Here is a 17,930-nt window from a genome sequence, read left to right as displayed (position 1 = left end):
CATGGCCGCTGAGCCTGCGCGTCTGGAGCCTGTGCTCTGCAACGGGTGAGGCCACAGCAGTGAGAGGCCCGCGTACCGCAAAAAAAAAAAAAAAAAAAAAAAAAAATAACTAAGACATTTAAAAATACTTGAAGTCACAGTGGTTCTATCAAATGAAAAATAAAAATCCATTTGTTCTGCCCTTCTTGCTTTTCTGTAACTGTCAGTTTTAAAGGCTTCTAGTAAGGACTCAGCAAGCCAAAAAGATTGGTTGAACCATTCCATAGTCATTAAAGTTGGCAGTTTCTGCTGAAAAATAGCTCTGGCCCCAAACTTCAGGATGCATCTCTGAGGCTTCCAAGTACTCAGACACACGGTTTATGACACATTGACATAATATTGCTCAATTGGCTCAAAATGAACAAACCCTAGTAATTAAGCAGTCCCCTTCTTTGGAAAGGGATCTCTATCTTTTCCAGTATGACTTCATTCACAATTAATCTCCGCCGCATAATTTTCTTGGGCAGGTAGGTAGCAAGTGAAAGATGACATAATTTCCCCAGGCCACCTGGTGAGTCAGTCACACAACCAGGAACAAAACCCAGTTTTACTGATGGCTAAGACCTAGAAGCTCAGCCCTACCCTGTGACTCTTCCTGTCCAATAAAATGACCAATTGAACAGTCAATTATTTACTCTGCGACTTGCTCTACAAGCACCAGATAAGTTTCAGTCCGTGTTCACCTGGGGCAAGTGATCTACAGGAAGAGAAAAATGAAAGGGGCCAACAGATGGAGAAAATATTTACATAGCTGAATAAGTCCTGGGCATCTAATGCACAGCATGGTGACTATAGTTAACAATACTGTATTGTATATTTGAAATTTGCTAAGGCAGTAGATCTTAAATGTTCTCCTCTCACACACATAGACACATACACACACGCACACACACAAGTTAACTACGTGAGGTGAATGTGTTAACTAACCTTATTGTTGTAATCGTTTCTTAATATATATATTAAATCATCACATTGTACCCCTTAAACTTACACAATTTATTTGTCAATTATATCTCAATAAAGCTGGGGAAAAAAAGACAGTATTTACATTGTGAGCATACTTTACTGCACAATCTACTGGATAGTACAGAGTAAAAGGAGGAATATAAGACTTTGGGGCTCAATTTTTAGCCACAGTTTTTCTAGGGTGAGGCATTTCAAAGCCTCCTTAATTTCTAACCTTCTATTTGAGCTTCTTTTGCTCATTCTATTTTAGAAGTTCACTCACCCCTAAGTACCAGAGCCTTTGCAAGAAGTTTCAAGTAAAAGTATCCATGAATGGACCCAGGTTGTGAAGGAAAGGTACAGCCCCCAGGATGAAGGCCACTCTGAGGCTCAGAATAAGGGAGGAGCAATTCCTGGGTGTGCAAGTGCAGATTCACTGAGAATAGGGGCCCAGGGCAAATGGTTCCTAAATTCTTATTGGAAGAAGTCAGAACAGATGTTTCCCAAGGCACACTTGTCTTTTTTTGGGCCAGTTGCAAGTCAACTGTCTTCCCAGGCTGTTCCCTCTCCTGAAGAATGGTCATGGTTAGGGTCACAATAATAGTAATAATAATAAATAATAATTATTATTATAATTTAAAAAATAGTCCTCTCGATCATCATATTATTGTGTCTGGATACCAATGTCGATCAGAGGTTTACTTTTTTTTTTTTTCATTTATTTTTAGCTGCATTGGGTCTTCGTTGCTGCATGCAGACTTTCTCTAGTTGTGGTGAGCGGAAGCTATTCTTTGTTGTGGTGCAAGGGCTTCTCACTGCGGTGGCTTCTCTTGTTGCGGAGCACGGGCTCTAGGCGTGCGGGCTTCCGTGGTTGCAGCGTGCGGGCTCTAGAGCGCAGGTTCAGTAGTTGTGGCTCGCGGGCTTAGCTGCTCTGCGGCATGTGGGATCTTCCTGGACCGGGGCTCGAACCCGTGTCCCTTGCAGTGGCAGGCGGATTCTTAACCACTGTACCACCAAGGAAGCCTTAGTCTCCTTTAATGTAGAACGTTTCCAGTCTTTCTTTGTCATTTATGACATTGACATTTTTTTTAAGAATACAGGTTCTTTTTTAAAAAAATAGAATATTCCTCATTTTATGTTTGTTTGATTTTTCCTCATGGTTAGATTCCAGCTATGCATTCCCTACTAGAACACTTCACAGGTGAAGCTGTGTCCTTCCCAGTGCATTACAGCTATAGGCACATGATATCCATCTGCTCCTCATTGGTGATGTCAAGTTTGATAACCTTGTCAAGGTATTGTTCACTTTCTCAATCTTACAGTTAATGTTTCTTCCCTAATCTCTAATGAGCAATCTGTGGGAGACACTTTATTTTTTTTTAATATTTATTTATTTTGGTCTTGCTGGGTCTTAGTTGCAGCATGTGGGATCTTTAGTTGTGGCGTGTGGACTTCCTAGTTGTGGTATGCACATGGGATCTAGTTCCCCAACAAGGGACTGAACCTGGGCCCCCTGCATTGGGAGCACGGAGTCTTACCCACTGGACCACCAGGGAAGTCCCTGTGGGAGACACTTTAAAACCGTACAAATATCATGCTTCTCCTCAAGATCTACATCCCCACCCCAACCTCAGTTTAGCATCCATTGATGATTCTTGCCTAACCAATCTTTGTTATGATGGTTGCAAAATGATGAATTTCAACTCCAGCATGCATTCCACATTTATCAGTTTGCGTTCAGCATTATATTGGTAGAGTCCTCCTCTCTTCTCCATGTAGGTATTGTTTCTTTGTTTATTTATGTATTTATTTGTTATGGAATCATGGATTCCTGGTTTTCAAAGGCCTATCATTTATTACTCTCCTTAATTATTTTGTCCTCAAGTTATCCCAGATCTGGCCAGCAGAAGCCTCTTCAAGCTGGTTCCTGTGTCCCTAAAACATGTTTTTAAGCACTCTCTTACTTTCTGCCATAAAACATTCTCTTACTTTCAGCTCATCTTAAACTGTTCCCATTACATCCCCAGCCTTTCCATTCTTAGAGCCTGGTCAGCAGGACATATGCTTAAAGGTGGTGCTTGAGCAAAGAAGGAGAGAGAGAGCCCAAGAAAGGCCACCATGGTTAACAGTTTCAGATGCTTCTGAAAGGTGCAGGGCAAGGCACATCATGTTCTCTACCACCGTCCCAGGTGGGTGCTATAGACAAGGAAAGAGATGCTTGGACTCCACAGATTCTGTTATTGAGTCCTCTACCACGTGCTGGGCACTGTGAGGGATACACAAGATTACAAGACACCATTTCAAGGAGACTGGTCTAGTGGGATAGACACATATGTACAGAAATACCCATAATACATCCCTGAAAATGTCTTCATTGTGCGGTCAATGTGGCACATAGAGGGGTTTGGGGAGTTCTGGGTTGAAGGACAGACAGTAATTATGGCTGGGAGAGTCGGAGAAGGCTTCGTTGAGGTGAATTTTGGGTTAGACCTTGAAAGAGGGTAGGGTTTGGAAAAATGGTTTTATCAGTGAAAAAGAAGTTACTACTTATGTACGCCGAATCAGGTCTGACTTTGCAACTTCATTCAACTAGATCCAGCCTCTTGCTAGGTGCCGTGAGGCACATAGAAAGGACTCCAAAGGGTGTAGGACAGCACTTTTGCTTGATGCCCAACTAAGGAAAGAACCGTCACAATGCCATATAATTTTTATTTTCAGACACAGAAGAAACATGTCCTTCATTTACCAAACTGAGCTTTCACAGTGCAGTGGTTGGAACGGGACTAAATGTGAAGTTGATGCTCTACACAAGGAGAAACCCGACCTGTGCACAAGTCATCAACTCCACAGTTTTGGGGAACTTGAACGTGACCAAGAAAACCATCTTCACTGTCCATGGATTCAGACCGACAGGCTCTCCTCCAGTTTGGATGGAGGACTTAGTAGAGGGTTTGCTCTCTGTAGATGACATGAACGTGGTTGTTGTTGATTGGAATCAAGGAGCTACAACTGTAATATACAACCATGCCTCTGGAAAGACCAGAAAAGTAGCAATAGTCTTGAAGGAATTTATTGACCAAATGCTGGTAAGCGAGAATTCTCTTAGATGATTCAGGGTCAAGTTGAAACTGGCTCAATATCTGGATATTTAAAGCCAAGAGATAACTACAGTGACCAGAAGGACTATTTTTGCAATGTTTTGCAAATCTGAATAAGCCCCAGGGAAGGTGAAGGGAAGGGCCCGAGGCAACGCCCATGCGTATGGTTGTGCAGGTTGTGCACTGCACAGGGCACCCATCTAAGACAGCACCATTGTCATTGTAGACATTGTAGATTTATATGTCTATTATGATAATTTTCTAGTGAGTGACAGCAAAGTGTCCTGAGCAAGGGGCAGCTTTTTCTAACTCACATAAAGGTGTCTAATGGGTATGAGAGGTTCTGTCTAGGGGTTTCCTGGCTTCAATGCCTAGAGTTTCCTCAACTTCTATAGCTCTTCCTTTTCTTAGAAATGCCAAAAGTTTAGTGACCAGATTATCCAAAACCAAAACTGATACACATGGTTGATGAACGATTTGTGTGTATGATTTATGTTTTCAGAAGACTTACAAAGATGAAATAAATCTTAAATTTAATTTAATTTAATCTATCTCATGAACTGTCCTTTTTATGAAAAAAAAGAAGTGACTTGACACCAGGACTACTTCAGAGAGTCACACCTGGTGGCCACTGTGGCCAGGGGTGACATAAATTTTACATGAACTTCCTACTTAAGCCACAGACTTCAGGAAAGTGAATATTAAAATGACTCATGAATGGCTGCCCCAGGACTATGGTCAGTGTGCCCCGCCCCTTTCTTTCCTTCCTTCCCTCTCCATGGTGACTTCATTAACTGAGCCAGCATCGACAGAAAGGAGTTCATTAAATGTTTGGTTGCCCTTCTCAGTTGGGAAGGTTTTAAGGATGTCTCAGCTTGGCTTCTAGCAGAAACATGAATGGAGACACCACGGCATAAAGGTGAAGGCATAAGTGTGGAGTTGGACAGACGGGTTTGAATTCTGCCCTGCGCCCTCCCTGCCTGACCTTGGGCAGATGACTTCAACCCTGGGCTCAGTCTCCTCATCTGTATAATCAAAGGAATAGCATTTAGTTTGTCGTGGAGTTGTGACATTTCAATAAGATAATGGATATAAGGTGCCTAGAAATGTTTCTCCAAAGTCAAGAGTTAGGAAATTTCTCCAGATGTTGTCACCTCCTTGGCCCCTCACAATTTATAACGATGGACCTCTTGAAATTGCAGGCAGAAGGAGCTTCTCTGGATGACATTTACATGATTGGAGTAAGTCTAGGAGCCCACGTAGCTGGGTTTGTTGGAAAGATGTACAATGGCCAGCTGGGAAGAATTACAGGTAAGGCTTCCTGTGAATGGGCACAGGATAACCAGACTGCCCAGGGTGTTCCCTGGGGGAGCATGATGCAGGCAATCCTAGTCCTTGGGTTCAAAGCCAGCTCTTCCAATTACTTAACCTCTCTGAGCAAATGTCTTCTTGTGCAAAGGGAAGACCATAGTAGTAATTGATCTTAGCAATATTAAATTTATTATTTAATAAAATAGGTGCAAAGCACTTTGTAAATTGTATATGCCATAGAAAAGATTGGTGGTGACTTTATTTCTCCTATGGCTAGAAAAACAGCTACATCCCATGGGGATTTTGCCCCGAGCAGATAGCCTTCTTCCTTTCATTTAATCCAAGATAGTTTGAACTATATACCTAATATATCCCCAGGCATAGCTGGAGCCTCATGATAGGAAAATGAGATGGGAATTATGTTGTCTGGAGCTTACTCTGTGAATATCGGCTTTCAGGCCAAAGCTGAATAAAAACCCTCAGAAACAACAGCAGGTGAAACTCCAAAGATTCCCTTGCTGTGTTCATTTGCCTAGTGTTCTGTAACTTTCCATAGCTACAGATGAAGGTCTGAGGGAGGCTTTCTCTTTCAGAGACTCAAGCCTTCCATACCTTTCCCAGAATCGATCCTTACATTGAGATAGCCATTCCAAATCTAGGAAATCTGGAAGGTAGATGTGAACAGAGGGAGGGAGGGGAGAGGTAAATGATTCAAACCAACGACATTTGGGAGGTAACCTTTTAGAGCCACAGGTCTGAATGTGCTACTTAATTTGACATGTGGCCCTGGGCATGTCCCCACCACCACCCCCTGCCCTAAATCTCTCTGTCCCTCTCACATACACACACACACCCACATTGGCCGGTGTCTCTTCTAACTCTGGTACTTGAGGTCACATTCTTTTTCCTGGCTATTTTTTTTCTCACTTTCACCCCAAAGGCCAAGGTTGCCCTTATCTTATTTACTTGCTTTCCTAGGGAAGCAAAGCTCTTTTTCAATTTTTTAAAATTATTACTATAATGTTTTAGAAAGCAGTATGTCTTTACTTTTTAAAAATTCATTTTCCTTTATGGGTACAAAGGACAGATGGCTCAAATGTGCTTGTTTTCCTTGTCTATTGGGAGCTTCTCCTCTGGGAGCTGGGACTTTTCCCAGTGGTGTGTTTAGAAGCTGATCAGCTCTCAAAAAAAAAAAGAAAAAAAAGATTTATAGCATTTGCTGATTTCCATGATGTAAATACTCCCACTGTGGCTGGTTTCAAGCTACTGACCTGACATCACTGACCACACAGTTTGGGAAGAGATAAGCAAACTGCTCTCCAATGCTGGTGCTGGGGGGCTCTGGCCCACCACTGCCTTATTCTATCTACCCCCTAATTTTGCTCCTCAGCCGCCCAGTGAACCTGTTCCCACGACTACTTTGGATGGGAATGCAGTGTAACCTGGCCTCTGACCATGGAAATTCCCTGAGCCAACCTCCCTTCCACCCTGGGCCCACGTGGTCCTGCTCTGTGACCTGGACTCAGTCAACGGTCTGCAGCTCAATTTTCTGTCTCCTCTAAGGGACCCATGTTCTCCCAACTCCTCATCCTCTCTGACCCCCAAGGTCAATCTCACCTGTTACTAGAGCTATTTCAGGGGAAAAGCATTTCCCTTCTCCACTCACCTTCCACTGCCCTGCCAGAATGGAATCACTGGATTGAGGGGCGGGAATTTGGCCTGTTACCCAAGGCCATAATTCACTCCCAACTCCCAAGAACTGGGTGATTCTGCTTGTTAATTATCTAGACCAGAATGGCTGCTTCATCTCTTCCATTTCCCTTTTTTTCTTCTGCTCTTGCTTCTCCTTTTGCTCTCCAGGCACATCTCCTGGTATTACTTTTCATTAATTTCTTCAACAGAAGATGGAAGAAATGAATGGATTTAAAAACATTTCAAGTACCTACATCACTTGATAATGCACTAAATTTGATTCTTGCAAAAATCACCTTGGGGTGCTGGATACAATGCCGACTTGCTGAATTGGTATCTCTGGGCTTGGGGTCCAGGAGTCTGTACTTCCTTTATTTTTATTTTTTTTTTTGGCCATGCTGTGAGGCATGTGGGATCTTAGTTCCCCCACCAGGGATCAAAACCATGCCCCCTGCAGTAGAAGCGTGGAGTCCTAACCACTGGACCACCAAGGAATTCCCGGTGGCCTGTACTTTTAACCAGAAGATGCAGGTGGTCTGAACACCATACTTTAAGAAATGACCACAAAGCTGTGTTGTCCAATATAGGAGCCACAAGCCACAGGTGCCACTGAGCACCTGAAATGTTGTTAATGCAAATCGAGACGTGCGGTAAATGCAAAACACACACTGGAATTTGAAGACTACGTACAAAAGAAGGGTATTAAAAAATTTCAAATTTTTTATATTGACTACATGTTGAAATAATTTTCTGCTATACTGGGTTAAATAAAATGTATTATTAAAGTCAATTTTCCTTGTTTCTTTTTACCTTTTTAAAGTGGTTGCTAGAAAATTTTAAATTATATATGTGGCTCACAGTATATTTCTATTGGACAGCACTGCCTTGGAGAGTTAGTTCATGGTGACCTTGGGGATAAGAGGCCCCTGAAAACGCATGCAAAATGTTTGACGTCTGTCCTGGGGAGAGGTCCACAGCTTTTATCAAATTCTCAAACTGGTTAATCTTGTAATCAGAGCCAGGGACTAGCTAGACACTTTTCTGGCGATCACAGAGCAACAAGAAAGAGCTCCATTTTGTCATTTTTGTTTCTATTCTATAATAATTTCAATATTCTGGATTCAGATCCCAGAGTGCTTTGGTAGGTCTTCTGAAGTAGCAATTAATTCTACCTCTATTTTGCAGATAAGGAAACTGAGGTTCACAGAAGTAAAGTAACCTAAGATCACACAGCTGGTTAATGCTAGGTTTGGGGTTCCACGTCACATCCATCTGACTCCAATGGTCTCTGCTCACACAAAATATGCAGCTTTTTTTAGGGCAGTTTGTGATTTTTGGCTGACAGTGTAAGCTGATCATTTGCTATGACTTATCTCTAAGGACATCATATGTCCAAGTTTACTGTGACCATCCTCATTTGTGTCTTCTGTCCTGGCATAATTATTAATAGCAGCCTTATCACTTTCAAAATTGCCCTGGTTTGGATTTTATAGGGTAAGCCAATATATCTGCTGTGGATCTGGAGGTTGCTATAAACTGAGGCTCTCACTGTTCATTTTTTCAGACTGGAAATGGTGCTGTTTCATGTGAGGAGGGGGAGGCTTCCCCAGCAAGGTCTTTCCAAGGTTATGAGTTTCTCATTCTGTGCAGAGAATATCCTGTGGACTTGGGTACCTGGGTGTTGATCCACCTCCTCCCCACATCAGTTTCAGTTGGGAGCAGACAGAAGGGGAAGAAAAGCTGGGGGGTGGGGGAGTGGGGGAAACAGAGGGAGATAAAATAAGGGGGCAGATAAAGACATGCCTCAAGGAAGCAAGGGTGTTGGCCAGGGAGAAATGGAGAGATTGGGGCTAGAACCAGGACTGCTGAGGCAAAGATGCTATCTCTTGGATTTTATACCATGGGGGTGGGGGGGTGGGGATAGGGGATGTCATTTAAAGTGACCTTCATAGATTAAAAACTCGGAGACATCCCTTGAAACCTTTTTCACTCCAGGTAAGTTTCTAGTTAGCAAGGTCTTTGGGATCCTCTGGTGTTTTGTTTTTAGTTTGTGGTTACATCATCATAGGAGCTGCTCTCTTGTTTTTACAGATGTTTCATAATAATGGTGAGGAATGTCCAGCTACCATTGACCAAGAGCAAGAAATCAGTTCAGGCCTTTATGGGGTGGGTTAATTTTGCAGGAACTGGCACCCACCTAATTTCCCTCTTCCATACCTAGTCTAATACCTGGCCTGACCAGTGAGTCTCACACTTTCCCACTCAGTTTGCCAAACCCAGTTCAATGAAACCAAAAGCTCAACAGAGAGAGGTGGTTGCACTGTGAGGCTGTGGTTGCATTGTGAGGCTGTGGCCCTGGCTAAGACACTTGACCTCCCTGAACCTCAGTTCATTCACCTGTAAAATGGGAATGACAATAGCTACCTTTCCTCCTTTGTGATGTGGACCAGGTGAGCCGGTAAATGTGAATAAAAATGGAAACAATAAAGGAGCTTTTTTAATAACAAGAAAGAAAAGTTGAGTGAAGTTTCTGGATTATTTAAAATGAGATAAAGATAAGTACAGTGTCTGCTTTTCATATGCACTCTTAGATGCTTTTTTCCTGAGGAACCAGTTTATTCCAGTCCCTGGTCCCCATATGTCTGTGCACTCCCTGCCGTGGAGCCCTGCACAAGGTATAGTACACCTCCAGATGGAGTCCGGATGAGTTCTCAGGGGGCACTGTGAGGGTAACCACCTTTAGTGTGGGAAAAGGCTATACAGGGCTGTGGAAAGGAGCCTGACACAGCAGGAGGGGAATGTGAGTGCTTGCCCACCCAAGGATTCCCCGAAGCCTGTGAGCCATCTTCGTGGGGAGGGAGCCAAAGCCCGGCTGCAGGTGACTCATGGCGTGGGGCTGCCAAGCCGACTCTGTTTTCCTTCCAGGTCTGGACCCTGCAGGCCCTTTATTCAATGGGAGACCTCCAGAGGACAGATTAGATCCCGGTGATGCACAGTTCGTTGACGTCATCCATTCTGACATTGATGGTAACATTCCTTGTGGGTCAGTGACCACCCACACCCTCACCCCCAGACTCCCAAAGAGTCTCCCGCTAGGGGGATTGTCATGCAGGGGTGGATCAGGTTCCTCTAGATTCCCTCTTTTCGTACCGGGCAAGTTTCCAAATCCACAACACTGAAGGGAAGCTGCTTTAATGCAGGCACCCAGGATCTCCTGATGGAGTAGAGGTGCATTTCCCATTGTCTCCTGTTATTTTTAAAGTGATCATCTTGACCAGTCAACGACAGGCTGATTTGCATACCATGTGGACAAATGTTTCCATAAGTACAACTGGGTTTGGATGCATGATTCCCTGTTTTTGTTGGTTCTTTGTCATTATTTCCTTAAGCTGAAAGATATGTTTAAGTGTTGTATCTCTCCACACAGAGCATTTCTGAATCACCTATAGGTCTCTAGCTCTCTGTGGATCTTCCTGGCTATTTCTATCTTTTATGGTGTTGATTTCATTTCTGGGATTGGGTACATGGCTTGGGGGTTGGGCTGATGTTACAGATGGGTCTTTATATCCAGATGTTTGGGAGAAGAGCTGGAGTAGGAACTTGGGGGAGGGCTGAGGGGACAGACCATAGTGGACACTTAATAGTACATCTCCTTTGTGATACAACCACCTGAAACACCCTTGACTGCCTATTGTGGGCACTCTGGTGTGGTATTCAGCAATTGTTTGCCTTAGAAGAAGTGTCTCTGTGAAATAGCTGTGTTCTTACTATGCAGTTTGCAAAGTATTACCTTACTTAGGTGCAGTACCTCAATGTTATTTTAATGTTTGACGGCACAGAGTAATTTATTTTTTGTTCTTGGAGAGGGCAAATTTTGAAGGAAAAATATCTTTGCAGTCAAGGCAGGTGTGGACTCAAATCCCAGGTTTGGTTCTTTCTGGTGGTATCATGTTTGGTCCATAAGTCCTCCAAGCCCCAGAATCTTCATGTGTAACTTACTTCATCTGAATTTACCAATGCCTACTTTTCAGACATTGTGAAAATTAGAAGAAATCTGTGTAAAACCCCTAGTGTCACACCCACAGACACATGTAGTTTCCTGAACATATAATAGCTATTATCATTATTGCAATGATACACTATATATGTGTTTATACATATATATACATACATACATATGTATAATCTTTTTTTTTTTTTTTTTTGGCCACACTACACGGCATGTGGGATCTTAGTTCCCTGGCCAGGGATTGAACCAATGCCCCCTGCGGTGGAAGCGTGGAGTCTTAACCACTGGACCACCAGGGAAGATCCTGTATAATCTTTTTTTTTTTTTTTTTTGTGGTACGCGGGCCTCTCACTGTTGTGGCCTCTCCCATTGCGGAGCACAGGCTCCGGAAGCGCAGGTTCAGCGGCCATGGCTCACGGGCCCAGCCGCTCCGTGGCATGGGGGATCTTCCCGGACCAGGGCTCAAACCCGCGTCCCCTGCATCAGCAGGCGGACCCTCAACCACTGCGCCACCAGGGAAGCCCCCCTGTATAAACTTTTAATCAAGCATTTTACTGATTACTTTGGAGTTACAAGGTTAAAGAGAATAAGCAATTATTAAATCTATAATTTTCTAGGTCCCCATTTTCTAGAAGAGTTTCCAATCTTTTAACCATCCTAGATCCCCAAATTTTAAAGGTTTCTCCTACTAAGTAAAGGTTCATTTTTTCCTGTTTCTTATTCATTAAAGACTTACACACATGTAATTAGAGGCTCAGGAAGCACCTAGCAATGAGTGTTCCAGCCAAATATAAACAGGAAACATATCATTTTATCAGCCATGCAGTGAATGAGTGACCAAACTCTCTTACAGTTTCAGAAATATGGGAAGTAAATTCTGTTACCAGCTTCATAGTCTCCTACTTGGAAATCACTGCTTTCTAACTAACTATCTGGCTAACTTTGGACAAAATATTTAAATAGGTTTAACGACAACAACAGCAGCAAAGACAAGAATGAGACAATCTCTGCCTATATCCTAAACAGGCAAATGAGCTGTGAGATGGGAAAAGTTCAAAGCAGTATAAAAGCCTAGTATATTGCCTTTTAGCACTGGGCTACAGGGAACCATTAGGAAACATAGACTTCTACCCAAACGGAGGATTGGATCAACCTGGTTGCCCCAAAACAATATTTGGAGGTAAGTGCAGATACTTTATATTTTGTAAAATAGTGGTTTAAAAAGGCGTATTTTAAAAATCTGATATCATCCTATGTGAAATCGTTTTTAATCAAAAACAAATTTCCTGAGAAGATAGAGGTGGTATAAATATAAATTATAAATTAAACATTATTACTCAAATATACTACTTAAAAAAAATAACCATATGATTAAAAGCGATTTTGAATTCTCTCTCTCTCTTGAAAAGGTGTGTCTTTGACCTAGAAATTACACATTTGGAAATCTCTCCTAGAGAAATAATGGAAAATGTAGACAAAAATCAGAGTGAAGATATCAATATGGCATTGTTTATAATAGTTAAGTTTTTAGAAATAATCTAAATGTCCAACATAGGAGAATTATTAAATAGTATGGTGCATCCTACACAAAGGAATGTAATTCTTAAAAACCATATTGTCAGATTAATGAAAATGCTTACAATATGATGTTAAATGAAAAATACACAAATTATACAGTATAATCCCAATTTGTTTTTTAAATGTATATTTGTACATGTGTAAGTGCAGAGAAAAACACTAAACATAAGTGCTCCAAATAATTATTAGTGGTGATCTCTGGATGTTGGATTTCTAGGTAATTTTTGCATCATAATTTGCTATTATTTTTTATTTTCTAAATGAGCATGTATTAGTTTTATAACGAGAAAAAACTCACAAAACAAAAATGGGTAGTTGGAGGGCAACATTAAAGTGTGGTGGGGGACAGAATTAAAAAAACCCACCCTGGGCTTCCCTGGTGGCACAGTGGTTAAGAATCCGCCTGCCAATGCAGGGGACACGGGTTTGAGCCCTGGTCCAGGAAGATCCCACATGCTGCGGAGCAACTAAGCCCGTGAGCCACAACTACTGAGCCCGTGTGTCATAACTACTGAGTTCGCGTGCCAAAACTGCTTAAGTCCATGTGCCTAGAGCCCGGGCTCTGCAACAAGAAAAGCCACTGCAATGAGAAGCCCGCGCACCACAACAAAGAGTAGCCCCCGCTCGCCGCAACTTGAGAAAGCCCGTGCACAGCAACAAAAACCCAATGCAGCCAAAAATTAACATAAAACAAAAAACAACGCCCCCGCCAAGTGCTCTGAATCTGTATTTCACCATTGTTAGAGACAATTAAGCAATCATGGAAATAATTCTAGAAAAAGATGATCTTGTTCCAAAATGGTAGCTGTATATGGCTCAATGGGAATGATGTAGTGTTTGAAAATGATCCAGATGAAATGACATAAGTAGGGCCAATCACATTGTACCATAAATGGTGTGTATTCAAATCCTGTCCTGTGTGCTGTAATGTAACTACATCCATGAGCAGCCAAAGATAATGTGCTTTGCTTACAAAGGACATCCTCTGTAGCATTATTAACTTCATTGTTTCTGCAAGTGGAAGTTCCAGGAACAATAATTAAATGTCGACTTGTCAGATTTTACTCCAGTCCAGCTTGGCCCCATGCTTCTCCTCTGTCACCCAGTTTATTTCTTTATGTCCTCCACTGATCTCTTCTATGGGCATATGTGGACTCCGGAGAAAGAAGAAACATTGATCTGACTCCAGCTCCCAGTGCCTCTCCAAACTACTAGCTCACAATCACAACTCCTCTTTCCATGGGGTTCACTGTCTGCTATTGAGATCCTTACCTCCTTTGATTACCCATCTTTGGGACCCAGTTCCTGTTTCTGAATGACTTCATCGTCTGACCCATCAACCTTCTGATGAACCTCTCTGATGTTTTGTACTGAAGTCCTTCATCAGCTCCAACTCTTCTGATGGCCACCTCTGTGCCTCATCCGCTTCCTCTCTCACCATCACATCACATGGCACCCACCAAGAATTAACTTGAGGCTTGTGTCTCACCTCTTCTTGCCCACTTACAGCTTCCAGTGCCACCTCCTATTGTTCAGCTCCTCTCACTTCACCCTTCACCTTTGGAGCAGAAATGGAGCCCCTGCCACTTGTCTGCTCTCATGAATGCCCTGTGCACCCCCAGGCCCTTAGGTCTCTGCCATGTCAGCCCCCATCTTTGCTTGGGCACATTCTGGAGAAGTCATGGAGTCTTGTTGATCAAGTACAAGGTCCAGGCAAACTTGTTAACTTCTCCATGGCCCCCAATAATGCCAGAAAAGCCTCATACGCATCTCTTGCGGACTCCCTATGGTCACTCCTCATGCTTCTATTCCAAATACTGCCCCAGCTATAAACCCTCACCTCTTAGAGCTGAGCTAGATTTGACTTTTGTACCTAGATCAAGGTCCCACCCGAAGGAGCCATTTTATCTATCCTAACCTTAGATCACAAAGTTGGTCTTTACATTCATTTCCCCATCTGACCCAAGGTGGAAGCATCGCCCCATCCTTTTTCACAACTATCTCCTCTCCTTGCCCTCATTGGGGATCTTCCTCTACAAACTGCTCCCCAATGCCGTCTTTCTCTCATGTATTTACTGGTTTAAATGTGCTTGCCTTCTGCTGAAAATCTCTGGTGGATCTCTGACTACCACTGACATTTCCTCTTCCTTTCACTGACAAAGGAAGGACAAGGTCAAGTCCTTTAACCTCTCTGAGTCTCAATGTCCTGCTAGGTAAAATGGGGGTAATCATGCCTATCTTCTTGTCTCCTGCCATTTGTCAGCATGAATCCTGATCTATTGGTTTTATAAGGATTAAATGGAATCAAGTACATTGAAGCTGTTAGCACAGTGCCTGATGTAGGGGACATGATAAATTATGTGTATAAACAATATGCGAGGCACTATTTATTACTAAATGCTACAACTGCTCTACTCTTTGATCATTCCTTTTACAACCCAGGAATGCAGTATTTTAAGTGTGACCACCAGAGGTCCGTGTACCTGTACCTTTCTTCGCTGAGAGAGAACTGCACCATCACCGCGTATCCCTGTGACTCCTACCGGGATTATAGGAACGGCAAGTGTGTCAACTGTGGCATATCACAGACGGAGTCCTGCCCACTTCTGGGTAAGTCCAGTAAGCAGTTTCCCACTCTGATGAACAAAGAGCTAATTTCTGGTAGAATCCTAGTACCATTTTACCATCTAAAAATGGGCCTGAAAATCCTGTGTTTTTAAAAAACTTACTTAGTTTTTTCTAGCCAATTTGTTCTGTGAAGTACTCTGGGGTCTCCTAATAATAAAGAATGTTAGAAAGGCAATCTATATAGGATTTCATCCAGAAGGTAGTGCCACCTCCCTGTATACTTTATTCTAGCAAGAAAAAGAAGGTTCCAGAAGACTTTCCAAGCTCACCCAGGCACAGTCACCTTATGTAGTCTACTCCTGTGGGGACAGGAGCACTCTTTCCAGGCAAACAACCTCTCTGCTGGGGGAGGGTTTGGCAAGGCGACCCCTCTAACAAATTGTGTCTGTAAATGCCCTCACGCCACACTCTGGTGCTGTGTGCATGGACACATACAGGGGTGGGCTGGGGTAATAGACACCGTGGAGACTGCTTGGATATTTGCTAAGCATTAGTGGAAATATTCTGGGTGGTGGAGACTTTGCAACTGGATGGTCATGAGAATTCTCTGATTGTACCCAAAGGAAAGACTCAAGTTAACATCAGGGCATGCTATAGACAAGGGGTTCTCAGACTTGACTGTGCATTTGAATCATCTACGGAGCTTTTAAAGAATACTGATGCCTGGGTTCCACTCCAGATCATTAAGTCAGAATGTGGAGGCCACTCCCTAGCAGTGGGGACAGAGGAGAGAGAGAGGCCCCAGGGATGGCCCTCAGCCTCACTCCTGTAGGCACGTGATGAAGGAGGACATTTCCCTGCCTGTTGACAGAGTAACACAGCAATTCCAAGTTCTCTGCACTTCAGGGGCCCAATCACAGTTCTTCAAGGAAGCACATCGCTTTCCAAAAGTGATGCTGTTCTAGGTATAAACCTGAATCTGTTTTAAATAATCTAGAAAATGAATTGCTGGAATATATCAGTGCTATTTTTAATCTACCCAGTGTGTGTCACTCCCCACAATCCCACCCCTGCTACTGAGGACCAGGGCTGGTGATGTAATGTCAATAGATAGGGGGAAAAGCCACTGGAGGGTCCTTTGGCAAGTGGGTACGTGGGGGATTGTCTCGATGGTGGTGGCAGTCAAACCCGCTGTTCTCACTATCTCCTCCATTGCTTTTCCATTTATATAATACATGTTAATGTTACACTTTTCTGACTTATTTTATAGGCTACTATGCTGATAATTGGAAAGACTATTTAAGGGAGCGGGATCCTCCTATGACTAAAGCGTTCTTTGACACAGCTGAGGAGAAACCCTTCTGCAGTGAGTGGTGAATGTGCTTGCTTGCTGTTGCCCAGCTCTTCTAGTTTTGGAATGGCTGAGTCTCAGCTTCCTGGCTACTTCTTGGCAAATGAAGGCCATGGTGAAGCATGGACTTTGGAGTTGGAAGGACCTAGGTTGAATCCTGACTCTCCTACATAATAGCTGTGTGACCAAGACATTTAACTTCTCTGAGTCTCAATGTCCTGCTTGGTAAAAGGGGGATAATCATGCCTATCTTCTGAGTTATAAGGATTAAAAGCTCAACAAATCATAGTTGTTAGCTTCACTGGATGGCCATTCTAATCACTAAGATCTTCCAGAAAATTTGCTTGAGCCCCAAGAGACGTGAAATTGTGGTTAGGAAAAATCAGGTGTCAGCCACATCTATGGGCCAGTTCCAGCTCCAAAACTAAAACAATGACCTTCTAAAGACATTGAGAGTTTGGGTATTCAAGATGGGAGCTAAATGGGGCAGCAGATGATCAGATGCCCCGGGAAGCAAGTAGGAATTTTCCTGGGCAGATGTACATCTTACAATCTTATCCCCCCTTTTCACTTTTCTTGGGAGCAACCCTTATAAAAGAGGTTGCACATCACCAGGTTTCCCTCCTTCTTTGGAATCATGAGTGGCAGCCCAGGGTTTGGTGTCTGCCCAATCCAAATGGAGCAAGCCCCTGAGTAATAATGGGCCATGAAATGGCAACCCCATGGCTGACCTTATTCCCTAGTGGGACTGTCATTTCCCTGAGCCTCTTTCCCCTTCTCTGCAAGTCTGACCAAGAGATAGCAAATCTGACTATCATGGTGGGATCCCCGTCTTCCCAGAGCATCCTTGACCTTCGGGAGCAGAGAGTAGGGAGGAAGAATAGTTCTCTGGATACGTTACGTGCTCTCGTTTATTCAGTAGGAATTAATGGATATCCATAGGTATTACTGCTGGGATTACAAAGAGGAATAACCATCCCTTCCTAGTTACCGTTGTAGTATATTTTAGCTTTTTTAAAAACCCCATAAGACGTTATACAGGCAATATTTGTACAGATGTACACATATGTTTACCACTTTTTGGTTATCATTTTTCTTACATTTTGTAAATAGAGTGTGTTAACTAATGATGAGAGAATACCAGAGCATGATAAGAGCTCTGAGAGAGACCTGACTTAGTCTGAGGGTCAGTGAAGGCCTCCTGGAGGGAGTGCATTCAGCTGGAACCTGAAGGATGAATTGGCAAAGGGGGCAAAGTAAGAGTGTCCAAGGTGGGGAAAGGCCCAGAAGCAAGAGAGAGCATGGCAGTGCAGGTGGTGTGGCATGACTGGGGAGGAGA

At 43.1% G+C, this 17,930-nt stretch overlaps 1 protein-coding gene across 2 annotated transcripts in view; it reads left to right on the top strand.

Annotated features, from left to right (window-relative positions):
- LIPH (lipase H) overlaps positions 1–17,930 on the top strand; it is a 45,794-nt gene that overhangs the window by 11,306 nt on the left and 16,558 nt on the right. The window contains exons 2-7 of one of the 2 annotated variants that reach the window (XM_067737243.1): positions 3,703–4,070; positions 5,285–5,393; positions 10,011–10,112; positions 12,185–12,274; positions 15,115–15,282; positions 16,511–16,606. In XM_067737243.1, coding sequence (XP_067593344.1) covers positions 3,703–4,070; positions 5,285–5,393; positions 10,011–10,112; positions 12,185–12,274; positions 15,115–15,282; positions 16,511–16,606 — 933 coding nt within the window. The remainder of the gene's footprint in view (positions 1–3,702; positions 4,071–5,284; positions 5,394–10,010; positions 10,113–12,184; positions 12,275–15,114; positions 15,283–16,510; positions 16,607–17,930) is intronic. The other variant, XM_067737244.1, reaches the window with a different exon arrangement.

Source organism: Pseudorca crassidens, chromosome 5, assembly GCF_039906515.1.
Source record: "Pseudorca crassidens isolate mPseCra1 chromosome 5, mPseCra1.hap1, whole genome shotgun sequence".
In the NCBI taxonomy this organism is placed as follows: Eukaryota; Metazoa; Chordata; class Mammalia; order Artiodactyla; family Delphinidae; genus Pseudorca; species Pseudorca crassidens.
Note: the sequence above shows the minus strand (reverse complement) of the source record. Positions and strands in the feature narration are given on the sequence as shown.